Source organism: Gymnodraco acuticeps, unplaced genomic scaffold, assembly GCF_902827175.1.
Source record: "Gymnodraco acuticeps unplaced genomic scaffold, fGymAcu1.1, whole genome shotgun sequence".
NCBI classification, from domain to species: Eukaryota; Metazoa; Chordata; class Actinopteri; order Perciformes; family Bathydraconidae; genus Gymnodraco; species Gymnodraco acuticeps.
The window spans coordinates 448,168-462,280 of NW_022991320.1; the positions used below are offsets into that span (position 1 = coordinate 448,168).

The following is a 14,113-nucleotide window of genomic DNA, read 5'->3' on the forward strand; positions in this document are numbered from 1 at the left end:
GTGTGTGTGTTGTGTGTGTGTGTGTGTGTGTGTGTGTGTGTGTGTGTGTGTGTGTGTGTGTGTGTGTGTGTGTGTTGTGTGTGTGTGTGTGTGTGTGTGTTGTGTGTGTGTGTGTGTGTTGTGTGTGTGTGGTGTGTGTGGTTATGCAATACAGCAGATTCTTCCAGGATCTTTTTTTTAAATGGGTATTAACATGTGTTTTGACATGTCAGAAATGTTTGTAAGCAGTTTATAGAAAGGGGATTTTGATAAGCTTCACAGGGTTATATGGTTTTAAAACAGGAAGTCAGTTGAGCTGTGTACATTGCCCCATAACCTCTTGTGTTATGGTTAACTCTGTTGACAGGTTCTCTGCTTACTGTAAATGTAGTTTACCCCAATGGATGATGGACATCCATAATTATTAGAATGCATTTTTCTTTTTGGATGCATTGGATGCCATCCAGAATAGATAGATGGAAAGACTGACAAACAGAGGAAAGGACAGTGAGCTCAAGCGATGTCTCTCTCTTTTTTGTCTTTCTCTCTCTCAGTGCTGTTACAGAAATAGCTCTGCAGTCCCTCTATTCCTCAGCCTGTAAACCTTGTGTTCTTTGAGGAGTTTGGCAGAAGCTTCCGTACACTGGTCAGTGCAGCTATGGGGGCTTAGAGCCTTAACAAAGCTTCTCTGTGCTGGACTGCAAAATTGTTAAAAACACTGTGCCGAAATGCAATGTGTGTGATTCTTCCTGGGATTCGTGATCAATGAGATTTTAATTGACCATGAATATTGAATTAACCTCTTTTCGTTCTCTCTGTCTTTTTGTTCTACTCTCCAGGGCCCTCTCCATGGATATAGACACAGACTATGAGCGGCCCAATGTGGAAACCATAAAATGTGTGGTGGTAGGGGATAATGCAGTAGGCAAGACCAGGCTAATCTGTGCCCGGGCCTGCAATGCCACCCTCACACAGTATCAGCTGCTTGCCACCCACGTGCCAACCGTCTGGGCCATCGACCAGTACCGTGTATGCCAGGAGGTGGGTGCGCACACACACATGAACACACAGCCAAACACAGTATGGAAAAAAATCACATATAGACAAACTCTGGCACACATTTTGACCTGGTGCTGTGGCTAATTGTGTTTATTGCATTTCTATCACAGTTAAATGCATCTCTTTTAAGGCCTTTGAAATCCAACTTGATAACAATTTTTTACCATGCAGTTGAACATTGTACATAGTTTTTCTTCCTTTCAAAGGGCTTGCATAATTGCTTAATTTCCTCTAAAAACTCCAACACCACAATGAAGTGAAGACCTTTTGACCAGCTAACAGGGATATGTGTCTGTGTTTGCAGGTGTTGGAGAGATCTCGTGATGTAGTGGATGAAGTCAGTGTGTCCCTGAGGCTGTGGGACACATTTGGGGATCATCACAAAGACAGAAGATTTGCCTATGGCAGGTGAGCGGATACAAAAACATTTTCAAACATTTTAGCATCGAGAATCTAATTGACCACCTTGAAACATGTTCGAAAATATAGCTTTGTCTTGGCTGAAGAATTTGTGAGGCATATACACAATTTCCTTTGGCCACTATTTGACCAAATTAATTGTTGCGCAAGTAAATTACAATGAGAACGGATCTAATCCATCACACCTACGTAAACATGCCCACATAACATTTACTTACCCAAAAGTTAAGTTTTTTTTGTGTAATCCAGCTGCCACGCTTGAACTCTGCCCTCAATCTGTTACATCCTTCCTCCACCAGACATGATTGGATCATCGCTCTATCCTCTTACTTCCTGTCCTTTCATGAAATTGCTTTTATTGGCATGAAATGCAAAGTACTTATTCCCAAAGCAAAATCAGCAAAAACCAATCCCAACGACAGAGACCAAGCTTGACCACATGACAGTGACATCGAAAAGTGAAGATACATTTTATACATTAGTTCTACATTGCTGAGGCATTAAAACATATTTATTAAGTAAAGTGATACACATTTTTTGGTTTCTTAATTTCACCCATGTACGATTCCATTGTATCTATTTTAAGCTACCCTTCATAATTGAATGTGTCTCTTAGATAGTCAGAAGCCATTACCAGACATCCAACATCCACACACATGCATGTAAATCACAGTGGGCAATCTGTGAGTTCTGTCAAGGGTGGGTGGAAGGACTTTGTGTAACATGTCATCCTGTTTTTGGCTCAAATTCCCTCCCCTCTATTGTGTTCTCCCACCTTTCAGTTTCTGTACTTTTTCACAGTGATCTGCCTCTGTTTGTGTGTGTTTTGATGTGTGTGCGTGTCTGTCTACATGTCCTGTATGCTTTGTCAGCCTGCAGTCAGCTGATAAAGACACAGTGCCAGCTCAGCTGTTTTCAGCCTGCCTGCCTCCCTGGAGTCTGCAGCTCCAGGCATCGTGCTCTTCCTCCTCCTCCTTCTCCTCCTCCAGCCTGCCCCTAAACTCCTTTACCTCATCCCACCTCCCTCATCACTGCGTAACTCAACTCCCATCATTAGTCTCCTGTATACCCATGACACTTTGCTGCACCTTAACCCTCTCCACACCTTCCTCCGCTCTGTAGCCTTATGTTGATATCTACACTCAAAACATCACATTTTTAGACAATACCTAGACTGTCACATGCTTTTTTACGTGAACAACACTCTGGCTAGGAAACAAAGCCTATCAAATCAGCCTAAAAACAGTCAGTCAAATCTAATTTAAGCCCATCTGAAACAATGTTTTCAGTCGGCATAAATGTGTTTAGAATCTAATTCTGTTGCTTAACTTAATAAGTAAAACACTTGCATATTGCACTTGTAAGCATTCGTGAAGGCTGTTTTTATCATATTGTCACAGACTCAGTGACTGATGAGGGTTGTCATGCCAGGCTGTGTTGGAAGACTTATACAAATGTTTGCACGAGACCCATTCAATCTATACAGGAGATCTGATTATATGGAACATCTGTGCTGTATTTATGTTTGTGTCCCTGTGTCCAGACAAATGTTTCTTATATAATCTGACAGCTGATGACCTTTGTAGTTTGGATCCACCACTAACATGCATGCATGCATTAATGAGCTGTAAAACAAGTTGGGGTGGTAAGTTATTGGTGGTAGTAATGTTAACCTTTTTGCCTTATCATTTGACTTACATGCGCTTTCTCATTCAGACATGCATCCAATGCTATTCCAAACAAGTTATCCTATCCAGATTGTAGAAGGCATAAACACGCCATATCATATACATAAGTACAATTTGTCGGTAACCTGCGTTGACCTGCAGGTTGAACTTGAAAAAAGCTCTGCGGTGCAAGGCAGCAGAACTAATGGGTAATTCTAGTACACATTTTTAATGCATTCAAATAGGTGCTTTTGAAAGATAGGTCAATACTGGACAGGTTTAAAGCCTTCAGGGGCTCTTATTAACGATAATTTATTATGCTCACGTAGAGGCACAAACTATGGCAGTGGCTGGAAAAAAATCATTTGACCACGTGAACAAAAGCACGTACACATAACATGACCTCAAACACAATAAGCCATTATAACGATCCCTTGACAAAGTGCTAATGTGCATTCCTGTGTGTGTGTGTGAGCTGTGAATGCTTTGGTATTGTATATAATGTCCTTGGGAATAGGAGATTTTCAGAGATTACATTAGTGAGAGTTCATTTTAACTATGGAACCTTTGTCTGCAATTTCAAAAACAAGAGTGATTTTGTACTGTGTGCTTTCATAATTAATTCAACTTGTCATTTTTGTAATGCAACTTAATTTGTTTTATAAAACCTCTCCAAAAATGCTCCTTTTTTTAAGATTTAGAAAAACTCATTCTGACAACACAAAAAAGAGGTGAAATTGTTATTTTTAGAAATGTTATCTGATTTAAAAGTAAAGTCATTAAAGTAAAAAAGATAATAAACAATATTATGGCAAACAGTTAAGCTTTTGTATACTCCATATGTAGGCCATGTTTGCTCTAGAACAGGTATTTTACCTGCCCAATGCAAACAGTGTTTAAGTGGTGTGTATTGATGCTGTCAAGTTCAGGATGTTGTTTAGCACCTCAGATCGTCTTGTGTATACAGCATGCCTGACAAATATAAAAAACAGGAAGACACACTTCAATATCTGCAGGCTATCAATGATGGTTTTGTAGCACACAAGTTACGTAAGTGATGCAATGCAAAATAGGCCTGGCGCTGCAGGGGTCAAAAGCCCTGTGTTGTGTTGTTTTAAGAAGTAAATGATTTAGGAGTTTTAGAATCTCAACTTTCAGCATTGTAATGGTTTCTAAATAAATCCATCTCACTGTCACAGAGCTTTAATTAACATTACCTAGAGACACGTGCACAAACATGCCATGGAAAAAACAGCACCAGATAACTGCTGCAAGTGCCGTCTGCTTGCTCAAACCATGGCTCAAACACATTGGTTGAGGAAATGAATTTGTGTGCGTGTGTGTCTGCGTGTGTATCCTGATCTATTCTTAGCCTTCTTTTTGTGGTCCATGTAGCCTTGGAGGGCTTAGGGATATTTACGTAAGAGAGAGAGAGAGAGATTGGCCTCCCAGATCACCAGTCCAGAGGGGCACACACACACACACACACACACACACACACACACACACACACACACACACACACTCGTGACCCCAGCTTGCATGATGGCACTGTCCAAACTCCCACACAGCCTTGCAGTAGATGAACAAGCTTCTTTCATAAACATATCACATATTTTAACAAAAACTGACAAGATTTTGAGTGACTCAGGATTGACCCCCTTTTCTCTTTCTCTCTTCTCTGTTCCCTTTACTCCATCAAAGACCATATGTCTTCTCCCTGCTGACATCTCTCACTCACAACAAATCAGCTCTCTTCTGCCTTTTCGGTCCCACCTTATCTATGATCTATATTAGTATGTAAGTACAGGAAATCAATACTTCTTTCTCTCCCTCTCCTTTAGGTCTGATGTTGTTGTGCTTTGCTTCTCTCTGGCAAATCCCAATTCCCTGCGCCATGTACGCACCATGTGGTTCCCGGAGATTAAGCACTTTTGTCCCCGGACACCCATCATTCTGGTTGGCTGCCAGCTGGATCTGCGCTATGCCGACCTGGATGCAGTTAACCGTGCACGACGACCACTAGCCAAGTGAGAAGCCTTCTTCATCAGGCATTAACAGGCATATTCATTATAGGAAATGCGCCACTGACGTTTTTTTAAGTGAGGGTTGCGTGTGTGATTGCTCCAGTAAATCTAGATAAGTATAAGCTTTGTAAACATTGTTTGGCTGTGAGTAATTTAAATAATTAACTTCCATCCCAATTGTTCCATCATATCAATAAAGTGAAGTTAGATCTTAAAATGTGTACTGAGATGAAGACATCACATTATTGATTTGTGCAAATTGTATAAAAGATACTCACTTCCTGTTTTCTTGTACTTCTTTTTTTACTTGCAAACACTGCCTTCTTTTACATCATTATCTCTTCCTGTCCCACAGACCGATCAAACCTACTGATATCCTTCCCCCGGAGAGAGGCCATGAAGTGGCAAAGGAACTTGGGATTCCTTACTTTGAGACCAGCATTGTTGCCCAGTTTGGAGTCAAAGATGTTTTTGACAATGCCATCCGAGCCGCCCTCATCTCCCGTCGTCACCTGCAGTTCTGGAAGTCCCACCTGAAAAGGGTCCAGAGGCCTCTCCTCCAGGCCCCCTTCCTGCCTCCCCGCCCACCTCGCCCCATCGTGGGCATCCCAGACCCCCCTCCCACAGATGGCGAAGGCCCAGATTCCCTTTTCTGCCAGCCACTGTGTACAGATGTTCTTTTTCTTCTGCATGGTGGTGCCACTCGCGTATTTGCACACAAAGTATATCTGGCTACTTCCTGCTCAAAGTTTAATGACCTCTTTACTCTTGATCTTGGTGGATCCTGCATGGTGTCACAGGGGGAGGAGCAGGAGAGGAAGGACAACTTGGAGAGTGGGGAGGAAGATGAACAGAGCAGGAGAGGAGCCAAGGAGCAAGCTGGGCGCACCAAGAGCCTGGACATTGATAAAGATGGGGCTGATGGAGGGGTTCACGGCCTGAATCGCCCCCAGCTGCTGCAGCAGGGCTCTCTGAGGACTTCACAGAGTGATAATGCACTCCCCTCTCGAGCCCACTACTCCCTGGGAGCACTAGGGACTGGCCGTGCACTTTCAGGATGGGGAAGGGGGTTCCTGAGTGTGTGTCTGGAGCATGTTGATGATCCCATGACTGGACAACCACGACTCATGACTGTGGTAGCCATGGATGCACTTATACAGGAAGAACCATTCAAGGTGATAGACCTAAAGATGACTAAGATATATTCATGCATTATTGGGTAAAATAATATACATCTGTTGATGTGATTATTATTACAGATGTTTTTTTGGTGTTTCACAGTTGTTCCAAAGCTGTGTGTTTGCTCTGGTTTCAGGCAGTGCTTCAGTACCTGTACACAGGCAGTCTGGATGAGGGCAGGGGGGATCTGATGCAGATAGCCACCATCGCAGAGCTACTTGAGGTGTTTGACCTCCGGATGATGGTTGCCAATGTTCTCAACAGAGAGAGCTTCATGAACCAGGAGATCACCAAGGCGTTCCACGTCCGCAGAGCCAACCGTATCAAGGAGTGTCTCAATAAAGGGACCTTTGCTGGTAAACCAGAGTGCCAACCATTCAGCACATTAATACTTTCAATAGCATTAGTGTGTGTAGATGTTTTCCATATATGCATTAGTAGGTGCGTGCATGTGTGGGTGTACAGTATGTGTGTGTGAATCGTGGAAGATTAAGAAAAGCTGATGGAGTGAATGTGCAAGACTGTTTTGCTAATTTCCAGCATTCTTTCAGTCTCTGAAAATGTACACTCTGTACATTTTTATACATGTTGTGAACATTTTGATCATATATTTGACATAGAATATTTGCTATAAAATATTAACTGTTTGTTGTGGTCGTGGTTTGCCAGTTTTTTACTTCCTTTTAAAGCCATTAGGTGATTTAATGAGTGTTGTTTAGTCTGGTCATTTGTTCGCTCTTGTGTGCTTCCTGTGTCTTGTGTTTGTGTGGTGTTGTCCTACTAAGCTGTTATGTATGCATGTTTTCACAGTATTTGCAGGCAGAGCCAAACATCAGCTGTCTCAAAACAAAGCCCGTCTCACATTCACTTCTTTCTGTACTTTCTGTACTTTCTCTGTTCATCTTTATGGTTTTAACAATGGGATTTTTTCTTTAAAATGCTTATAGGAAATGATATTGATAAACAAAGATATCAGAACAATTCTATAATGAGATCTGCTTTATCCAAACTTTATTCAAGGATTGAATATAAAATATAGAACATCTTTGCTTATAGATTTAGCCCATTATGACATTTTAACACTAACAGGGTTGTTCTCTATCAACATGTTCCCTTCCAAAGCTCTAGACCAGAGTCCACACAGGATTTACTGCTTGACCTACTACCCTGCGCCTGCTCTCTTTCCCTTACTCTGTGTCAAAAGCTGTTCTGTCTTTCTGTCAATTTATCTCTCTGTCTGTCTACCTGTGTCTATGTCTCTGTGTGTCTGTCTCTCTGTCTGGCCTTCTGCCTGCCTGTGTGTGTGTGTGTGTGTGTCTGGACGTCTGCCTTGTCTGTCTTTCCCCCTCTGTAGCTTGGGCTTCTGTGGCACTCCACGAGATGAATGCTCTTTTCCACCCCGGTTTTAGATGTGGTGTTCCGCCTGGATGATGGCTGCCTCCCGGCTCACAAGCCCCTGCTCATCTCCAGCTGCAACTGGATGGCTGCCATGTTCCGTGGCTCTTTCATGGAAAGCTACATTGAGGAGGTGAGTTAAGACAACTAAATTAATTTAGGCGAGTTGCCTTAAGTTTTGAGCAGGGATTTAGTTTCTGTTTCCTTAATCTTTGGAAGAAAACTCAGGTCAGACTTTAGGGGAATCTAATCGCACAGTAACATATGATAAAAGAAGAGATTAGGCAAAGGTGAAGGGGATAAGGTTGTACTCTGGAAATGTCTGACCTTCAAAACATTGTACAACCTGCACATGTGTACTTCTGGTATGTAAAGGTTTACTGCTCTGGATGCCTAAGGCCTGTTATCAGATTGACGTACAAACCATTTTTTTTACCTGCAAATGTGGTTCATGTTCTGCAATTACTAGACCCCAGGAGGTCATGCATACACAATTAGCACATATTGAATGTACCTACAGGAACATTTACATGTAAAACACTTTTTCACACACCCTGCGATAGCAGATGTTGAACTAACCTAATCTCAGTACTCAAAGTAGGCCCAGAATAGTACTTCTTTTGAGATCAGAATCCTCTTAAGTGGCAGGTCTGGTTACATCAGGTGTGCTTTCACCTGAGGATAAGCTTCAGGCCGTCTTCTGCCTCCTGCAAGGCCAGTGCCTGTGCATCGGACCTGACCTTGTCATAGAGGAAGTTCATGTCTCCGTCTGTCTTTAGGTCGGAGCTCCCCGGACTGTGTTGCAGAACCAGATTCCCTGGGGTATGGTTACTTTTGAGGTCAGCAGGATTTTGGTTACATAGGTTCAGGCCCTCAGAGGGATTGGAAGTAATCAGAGAGAGACAGACAAGTAACACAACTGTTGCATGGTCAGTTTAAGTTTAAAGCTCAACGTTATTGAAGGCATGTGAGAAGAAATAAACCATTTTGTTTTCATGAGGATGGCATGGATGGTTTTTCTAAGACACACCATGCTAGTGGGAGTGAAAAAAACAATTGCGGCTATTGTGGACGATGGTGAAAACAGGACATCAGCATCAGTGAGGGGGCACAGTGTTTTCTGCCGGTGGGCTGCCGGTGTCTATGGTTACTCTAAACGTTTCATGTCAGTGACTATTGTGGCATTGTTTATGGCCTGAGGCTGGCAAAGAAGGCAGGTGCCCTCGAGACAAAGACTGAAAGGCAGAATGCACAACAAGCTGTGGGCACCAGTATTTATATTTTCATGTATCTGCATTTTTCTTGCAAAGCTTTTCTTTGCTAATTAGTGAATGTGATTTTTATATGTAAACCAAAAACATGCCAGATTACCAGATTGTAAACTGGCATACGTATCATGTTCACTATCAGGCACTCATTTTATAAACCAAAGCCATGATTTAATATTATTGTTTAACGCATTGGAATCATATCTAAATGATTGGTTTTACAGTTATTTCAGGTAATATGTTAAAGCCATCTACCTCAGTGAACAAGCAATCAGTTTTATACAGGGGAATATTCTTAGACCTATTCCAAATAAACAAAACATTTACACTTACATAGAATTTGTCAAATTCATTCATTTTAGGACAAGAACATGAAGAATAAAACATTAAACAAGGGTTAACATGGGTTTTATATATGTGAATTATCTCAACAATAATAAAACTGTTGCTTTAGGTTCAGGAAGATTGTTATTTAAATCAATTATACAGCAAATTAATAGAACCTGTAACTATAACTGTGAAAGTAGCATGTGATCAGCCAGCGCTATGCTATTTCCTGCTCATCTCACACTTCCTTCCTGGTATTTTTAGGCTCACACATTTCAGTGTTCATGCGGTTGTGTGATAACAAGTCCAGTCTAGTTTTGTGCAGAACTGCATTAAGATAAGTGTTTAAAAGCAGGATTATTATCAGAATAACTTGTATTTTGTTAAGTATTCCTAACATTATAGACACATTACCAAGTAATCATCTTTCTGGATATCAGTCATAGTTAAAAAGGTGTTATCTATGGTGTCATAAACCACAAGTCAAAATAAATGTTTAAGGTTTGTGTGGACCGTTGTACAGTCTCACCACTGAGTGTGTCATGGTACACCCCTGGATTATGTTCCAGGTGTCTGGTTTTGTGTTCATCATCGAAGTGTGCGTCCCAGTAGAGTGTGACAAGTTGAGAAGTCTGTTCCTTTCTTGTTCTGCTCAAGAAAAAAGACTGCAGATTTGACAGGATTTCTTTAATCTATGAAGACTTTTTTCACAGTAAAAGAAGAATAAGTCTCATTCTTACTCCTTAAACATTACATTGCATTTAGCTGACGCTTTTATCCAAAGTGACTTACAATACGTACATTCGACCAGGAAGACACAACATTGAAGAAAACAGAATCATATAAGTACATCAGGTTTCATAGAGCCAAACATTTCAAGTGCTACTCAACTGGCTTTAGATAAGCCAGCCCTTTATTAGTATATAAGTGCTTCGTTAATAGTTCTATCGCTCAAAGTGGAGTCGAAAGAGATGAGTTTTCAGTCTGCGCCGGAAGATGTGCAAGCTATCTGCTGTCCTGATGTCAATGGGGAGCTCATTCCACCATCTTGGAGCCAGGATAGCAAACCCACGTGTTTTTGCTGATGGGAACTTGGGTCCCCCTCGCAGCGAGTCGTTTGGCTGATGCAGAGCGTAGTGCACGCGCTGGGGTGTACAGTTTAACCATGTCCTGGATGTACGAAGGGCCAGATCCATTCGCAGCATGGTAAGCAAGTACCAGTGTCTTGAAGTGGATTCTAGCAGTTACTGGAAGCCAGTGAAGGGAGTGGTGTGGGAAAATTTAGGAAGGTTGAAGACCAGACGAGCCGCTGCATTCTGGGTGAGCTGCAGAGGTCGGATGGCACATGCAGGTAGACCAGCCAGGAGGGAGTTACAGTAGTCTAGGCGTGAGATGACGAGAGCCTGGACCAGAACCTGCGTCACTTTCTGTGTCAGCTGGGGACCATCCTTATCTTTGGTGGTGGCTGTGTGACTATGCTTCTCTCTCACCCACACATTATTTTAAATATTTTCAACTCATTACGTCTCTAAATGTTCTATTGCGTTGAGTTGAAGTGATGTCCTTGAAGGGCTAATCTATTGTATCTGTTGTTATGCAAATAAAATAAACTTGCACTAAACTAGTTATTGAGCTCTAGTACAGCAGACCAAGAGAACACCTGTCAGCATAGCTCATTGGTGTTATCCATACATGTCCTTTCAATGTGAATGTATCCACTCACTATTGCTTCCTGGCCTCAGCTGGGGCTTCATGCTCTAGAGACCACCCTTGTCTTGGTGTTGTGACTTTTCAGTCATAACGAGAGGTCGCGCCAGCTGACATTCTCTTAATTGGCTATGGTAATGGGAGTTGAAGAGCGTCTCTGTGGGGACACTCGGAGGGAGAGCTCCTGGAGGGGGCCGGTCATCACTTGCCTCAGCATTAACCTTCCTTCCACCCTTCCTGGGGTTAGACTGCATTACCTGTCGCTGAAATGCCCGGCTATCAGTAATTAGGCCTGTTTGAAGGTCAAGCTGTTTTTTATGCATGTATGTATATCTCTACCAAGTGGAGAAGTGGTACAAACAAAAGAGAAGCATGACCAGGGGCCCTTTAGTAGCCATGGCGATGGTATGGCGACATCTAGAGGTCATTGCTTGTGATTGCTTTTATGTGGACTCGAAATATATGTTGTATTCGCCTTTACTGACTTTACCTCTGTGTGTCTGTTGTAAAGTCATCACTTACAGTTGCTACCTTTTTAAGTACATCTCTAGACATGCTGATGCATGTATCTCAGGAGAACATTGAGTCTATGCGAGTGCTTCCAGGGTCAGATAACAGGGTTGCCTTTGTCTGCTTTGGGGTGTTTAGCCATATTGACAACATGCTTTCCACCAACCATCACTTTTATCTGAGTCTAGATCAAAGAAAATGGAACCAGAAAATATCTTCTGCCCGTTACCTCCAAAAACCCACTGCACTGGTTTCTTTGATAGTACTTTGATAGCACACAGATTTACCTCAGCACCAAATCCCCCCCAACACCCCCCCCCCCCCCCACCCCCCCCCCCCCCCCCCCCCCCCCCCCCCCCCTCACCCACATTGAATCCTATCTGACTGCAATAAAATCCTGGATGCAACACAACTTCCTCAAACTCAACAGCTATAAAACTGAACTCCTCCTCATCGGCTCCACCCTCAGCAAAACCCCCAACCTGACAGTCACCATTGAGGCACCCCTGTTTTCCCCTCCACCCAGGCACGCAACCTTGGCGTTATATTTGACCCCACCCTCTCCCTCGAGCCCCACATCCGTCAAGTTATAAAAACCTCATTTTTCCACCTCCGCAATATTGCCAAACTCCGTCCCTCTCTCACCCGCCCTGCAGCTGAGCGACTCATTCACGCCTTCATCTCCTCCCACCTTGACTATTGCAACTCACTCCTCTACGGCATCAGCACTACATCCCTCAATAGACTCCAGCATGTCCAGAACGCAGCCGCCAGACTCCTCACCCACACCAAATCATGGCATCACATCACCCCGGTCCTCAAAGAACTCCACTGGCTCCCTGTTTCACACCGCAACCATTACAAACTCCTGGTCCTCACTTACAAAGCCCTCCACCATCTGCCCCCCCCCCCCCCTACCTCACTGACCTCCTCATCCTCTACCAACCACCCCGGTCCCTCAGATCCACCTCAGCCGGTTTGCTTTCCATCCCCAAGGCCAAACTCCGAAGCTTCGGGGATAGAGCCTTCTCTGTGGCAGCCCCGAAGCTCTGGAGCTCCCTCCCCCAATACCTCTGTGAGTCTGAGTCCCTCACCCTGTTCCAGTCCCGTCTCAAAACCCACCTCTTCAACTCTGTATCCATAAGCCCCCCCCCCCCCCCTCTCAACCAACTTCCTCCTGACTGCTTTTCTGTTTTGTTTTGTTTCTTTTTGTTTTTGTTTTGTTTGTCTACCCCTCCCTCCCAAATGTAAAGCGTCTTTGGGTTCAAGAAAAACGCTATAGAAATAAAATGTATTATTATTACTCTTTCGACCATACACCATTTCTAGCCATTACATTAAAGCCTACATTTAAGTCCCTAATTTCCACATTGACATACAGCTCTTCATTACTCTTCATTTTTGTTTTGTTTTATCTTGGTCTTGTCATTTTCAGGTCTCCATCCCTAACACCAGCGAAGCCTGTATGCGCGGGGTGTTGGAGTTCCTGTACTGCAGTCTGCTGACACCTTCTCCTGGGCTGGAGCCCATGGAGCTCATTATTCTCGCCAACCGTCTGTGTTTGCCCCGCCTTGTCGCCCTCACAGGTAAAGACTGCATCTGCAGTAATAGAAATGTTGCAAAGAGAACTACCTATTTATTTGTCTATTTCTAACAACATGTGGCAGGACATGGTTTTGAAAGAGCTTTATTTCTGTTTGCACAAAATGCCTTTTATCAATGGCTCAAAAATATTGGAAGTGCAGAGAGTAGTGGTCAATGCAGACTGCAAGACAGACCCAGACTGTATGACTGGAAGATACAAATGTGTCATGTCAGTGGTGCATGTAAAAAGTTATATTGACATGATTAGGAACATTTTGTGCATTTTCAGAACAGCACGCTGTGGATGAGCTTCTCCAGTTGTCAGCGAAGGGAGGTGACATCGATGGACAAGTGTTGGCTTACCTCGAGCTTGCACAGGTTTGTTCATACAAAACTGTCTATTTACTTTTATCCCATTGATCTTAATATGATCAATAGTTTGTTTCTTACCTTTTTAAGGGCTTTTTCTTCTAAAGCTGTACAATAACATCTTTAACAAGTATTTTTCTTCTGTTTTTGCAGTTCCACAATGCCAAGCAACTATCAGCTTGGTGTCTCCATCACATCTGCACAAATTACAATAGCATCTGCCGCAAGTTCCCCAAAGAAATGAAGGTCATGTCTCCAGGTAAAGTCACCTCCCCCTGATAATCTGCCTTTCACACATTCAGCTTTCCCCTCAGTTAATCTATTACACATTTTGAAACTTGTTTAAGCATTTGGTTAGAGTGGGAGAGATGTATTTTTATTTGTTTGGTAAAACGAAAGGAAAGAAAGAATCCCTCATGAGCTGTTTTCTGTCTAACATCAGGTACATTATAGTAGACCACATCAAATCAAACATTTCATGAAGGTGTGAATTCATTTTACTATTAGGTTGTAATGTGATCCCGAGGAAGCAGAACTACTGCTCGAAAGTAAAACACTTTGATCTCATGGGTTTAATGCGTGAAATAATCTTTAGTGGCCTCACCTTATTCACTTGTCCTCA

At 42.9% G+C, this 14,113-nt stretch overlaps 1 protein-coding gene across 2 annotated transcripts in view; it reads left to right on the plus strand.

The window, feature by feature from the left end:
- rhobtb4 (Rho related BTB domain containing 4) overlaps window positions 1–14,113 on the plus strand; it is a 44,701-nt gene that overhangs the window by 24,842 nt on the left and 5,746 nt on the right. For both annotated transcript variants that reach the window (XM_034240291.1, XM_034240290.1), the window contains 9 exons: window positions 819–1,020; window positions 1,343–1,446; window positions 4,970–5,155; window positions 5,508–6,327; window positions 6,468–6,687; window positions 7,741–7,859; window positions 12,974–13,124; window positions 13,412–13,500; window positions 13,645–13,750. In XM_034240291.1, the coding sequence (XP_034096182.1) occupies window positions 829–1,020; window positions 1,343–1,446; window positions 4,970–5,155; window positions 5,508–6,327; window positions 6,468–6,687; window positions 7,741–7,859; window positions 12,974–13,124; window positions 13,412–13,500; window positions 13,645–13,750 (1,987 nt within the window). In that variant the 5' untranslated portion in view covers window positions 819–828. The remainder of the gene's footprint in view (window positions 1–818; window positions 1,021–1,342; window positions 1,447–4,969; window positions 5,156–5,507; window positions 6,328–6,467; window positions 6,688–7,740; window positions 7,860–12,973; window positions 13,125–13,411; window positions 13,501–13,644; window positions 13,751–14,113) is intronic.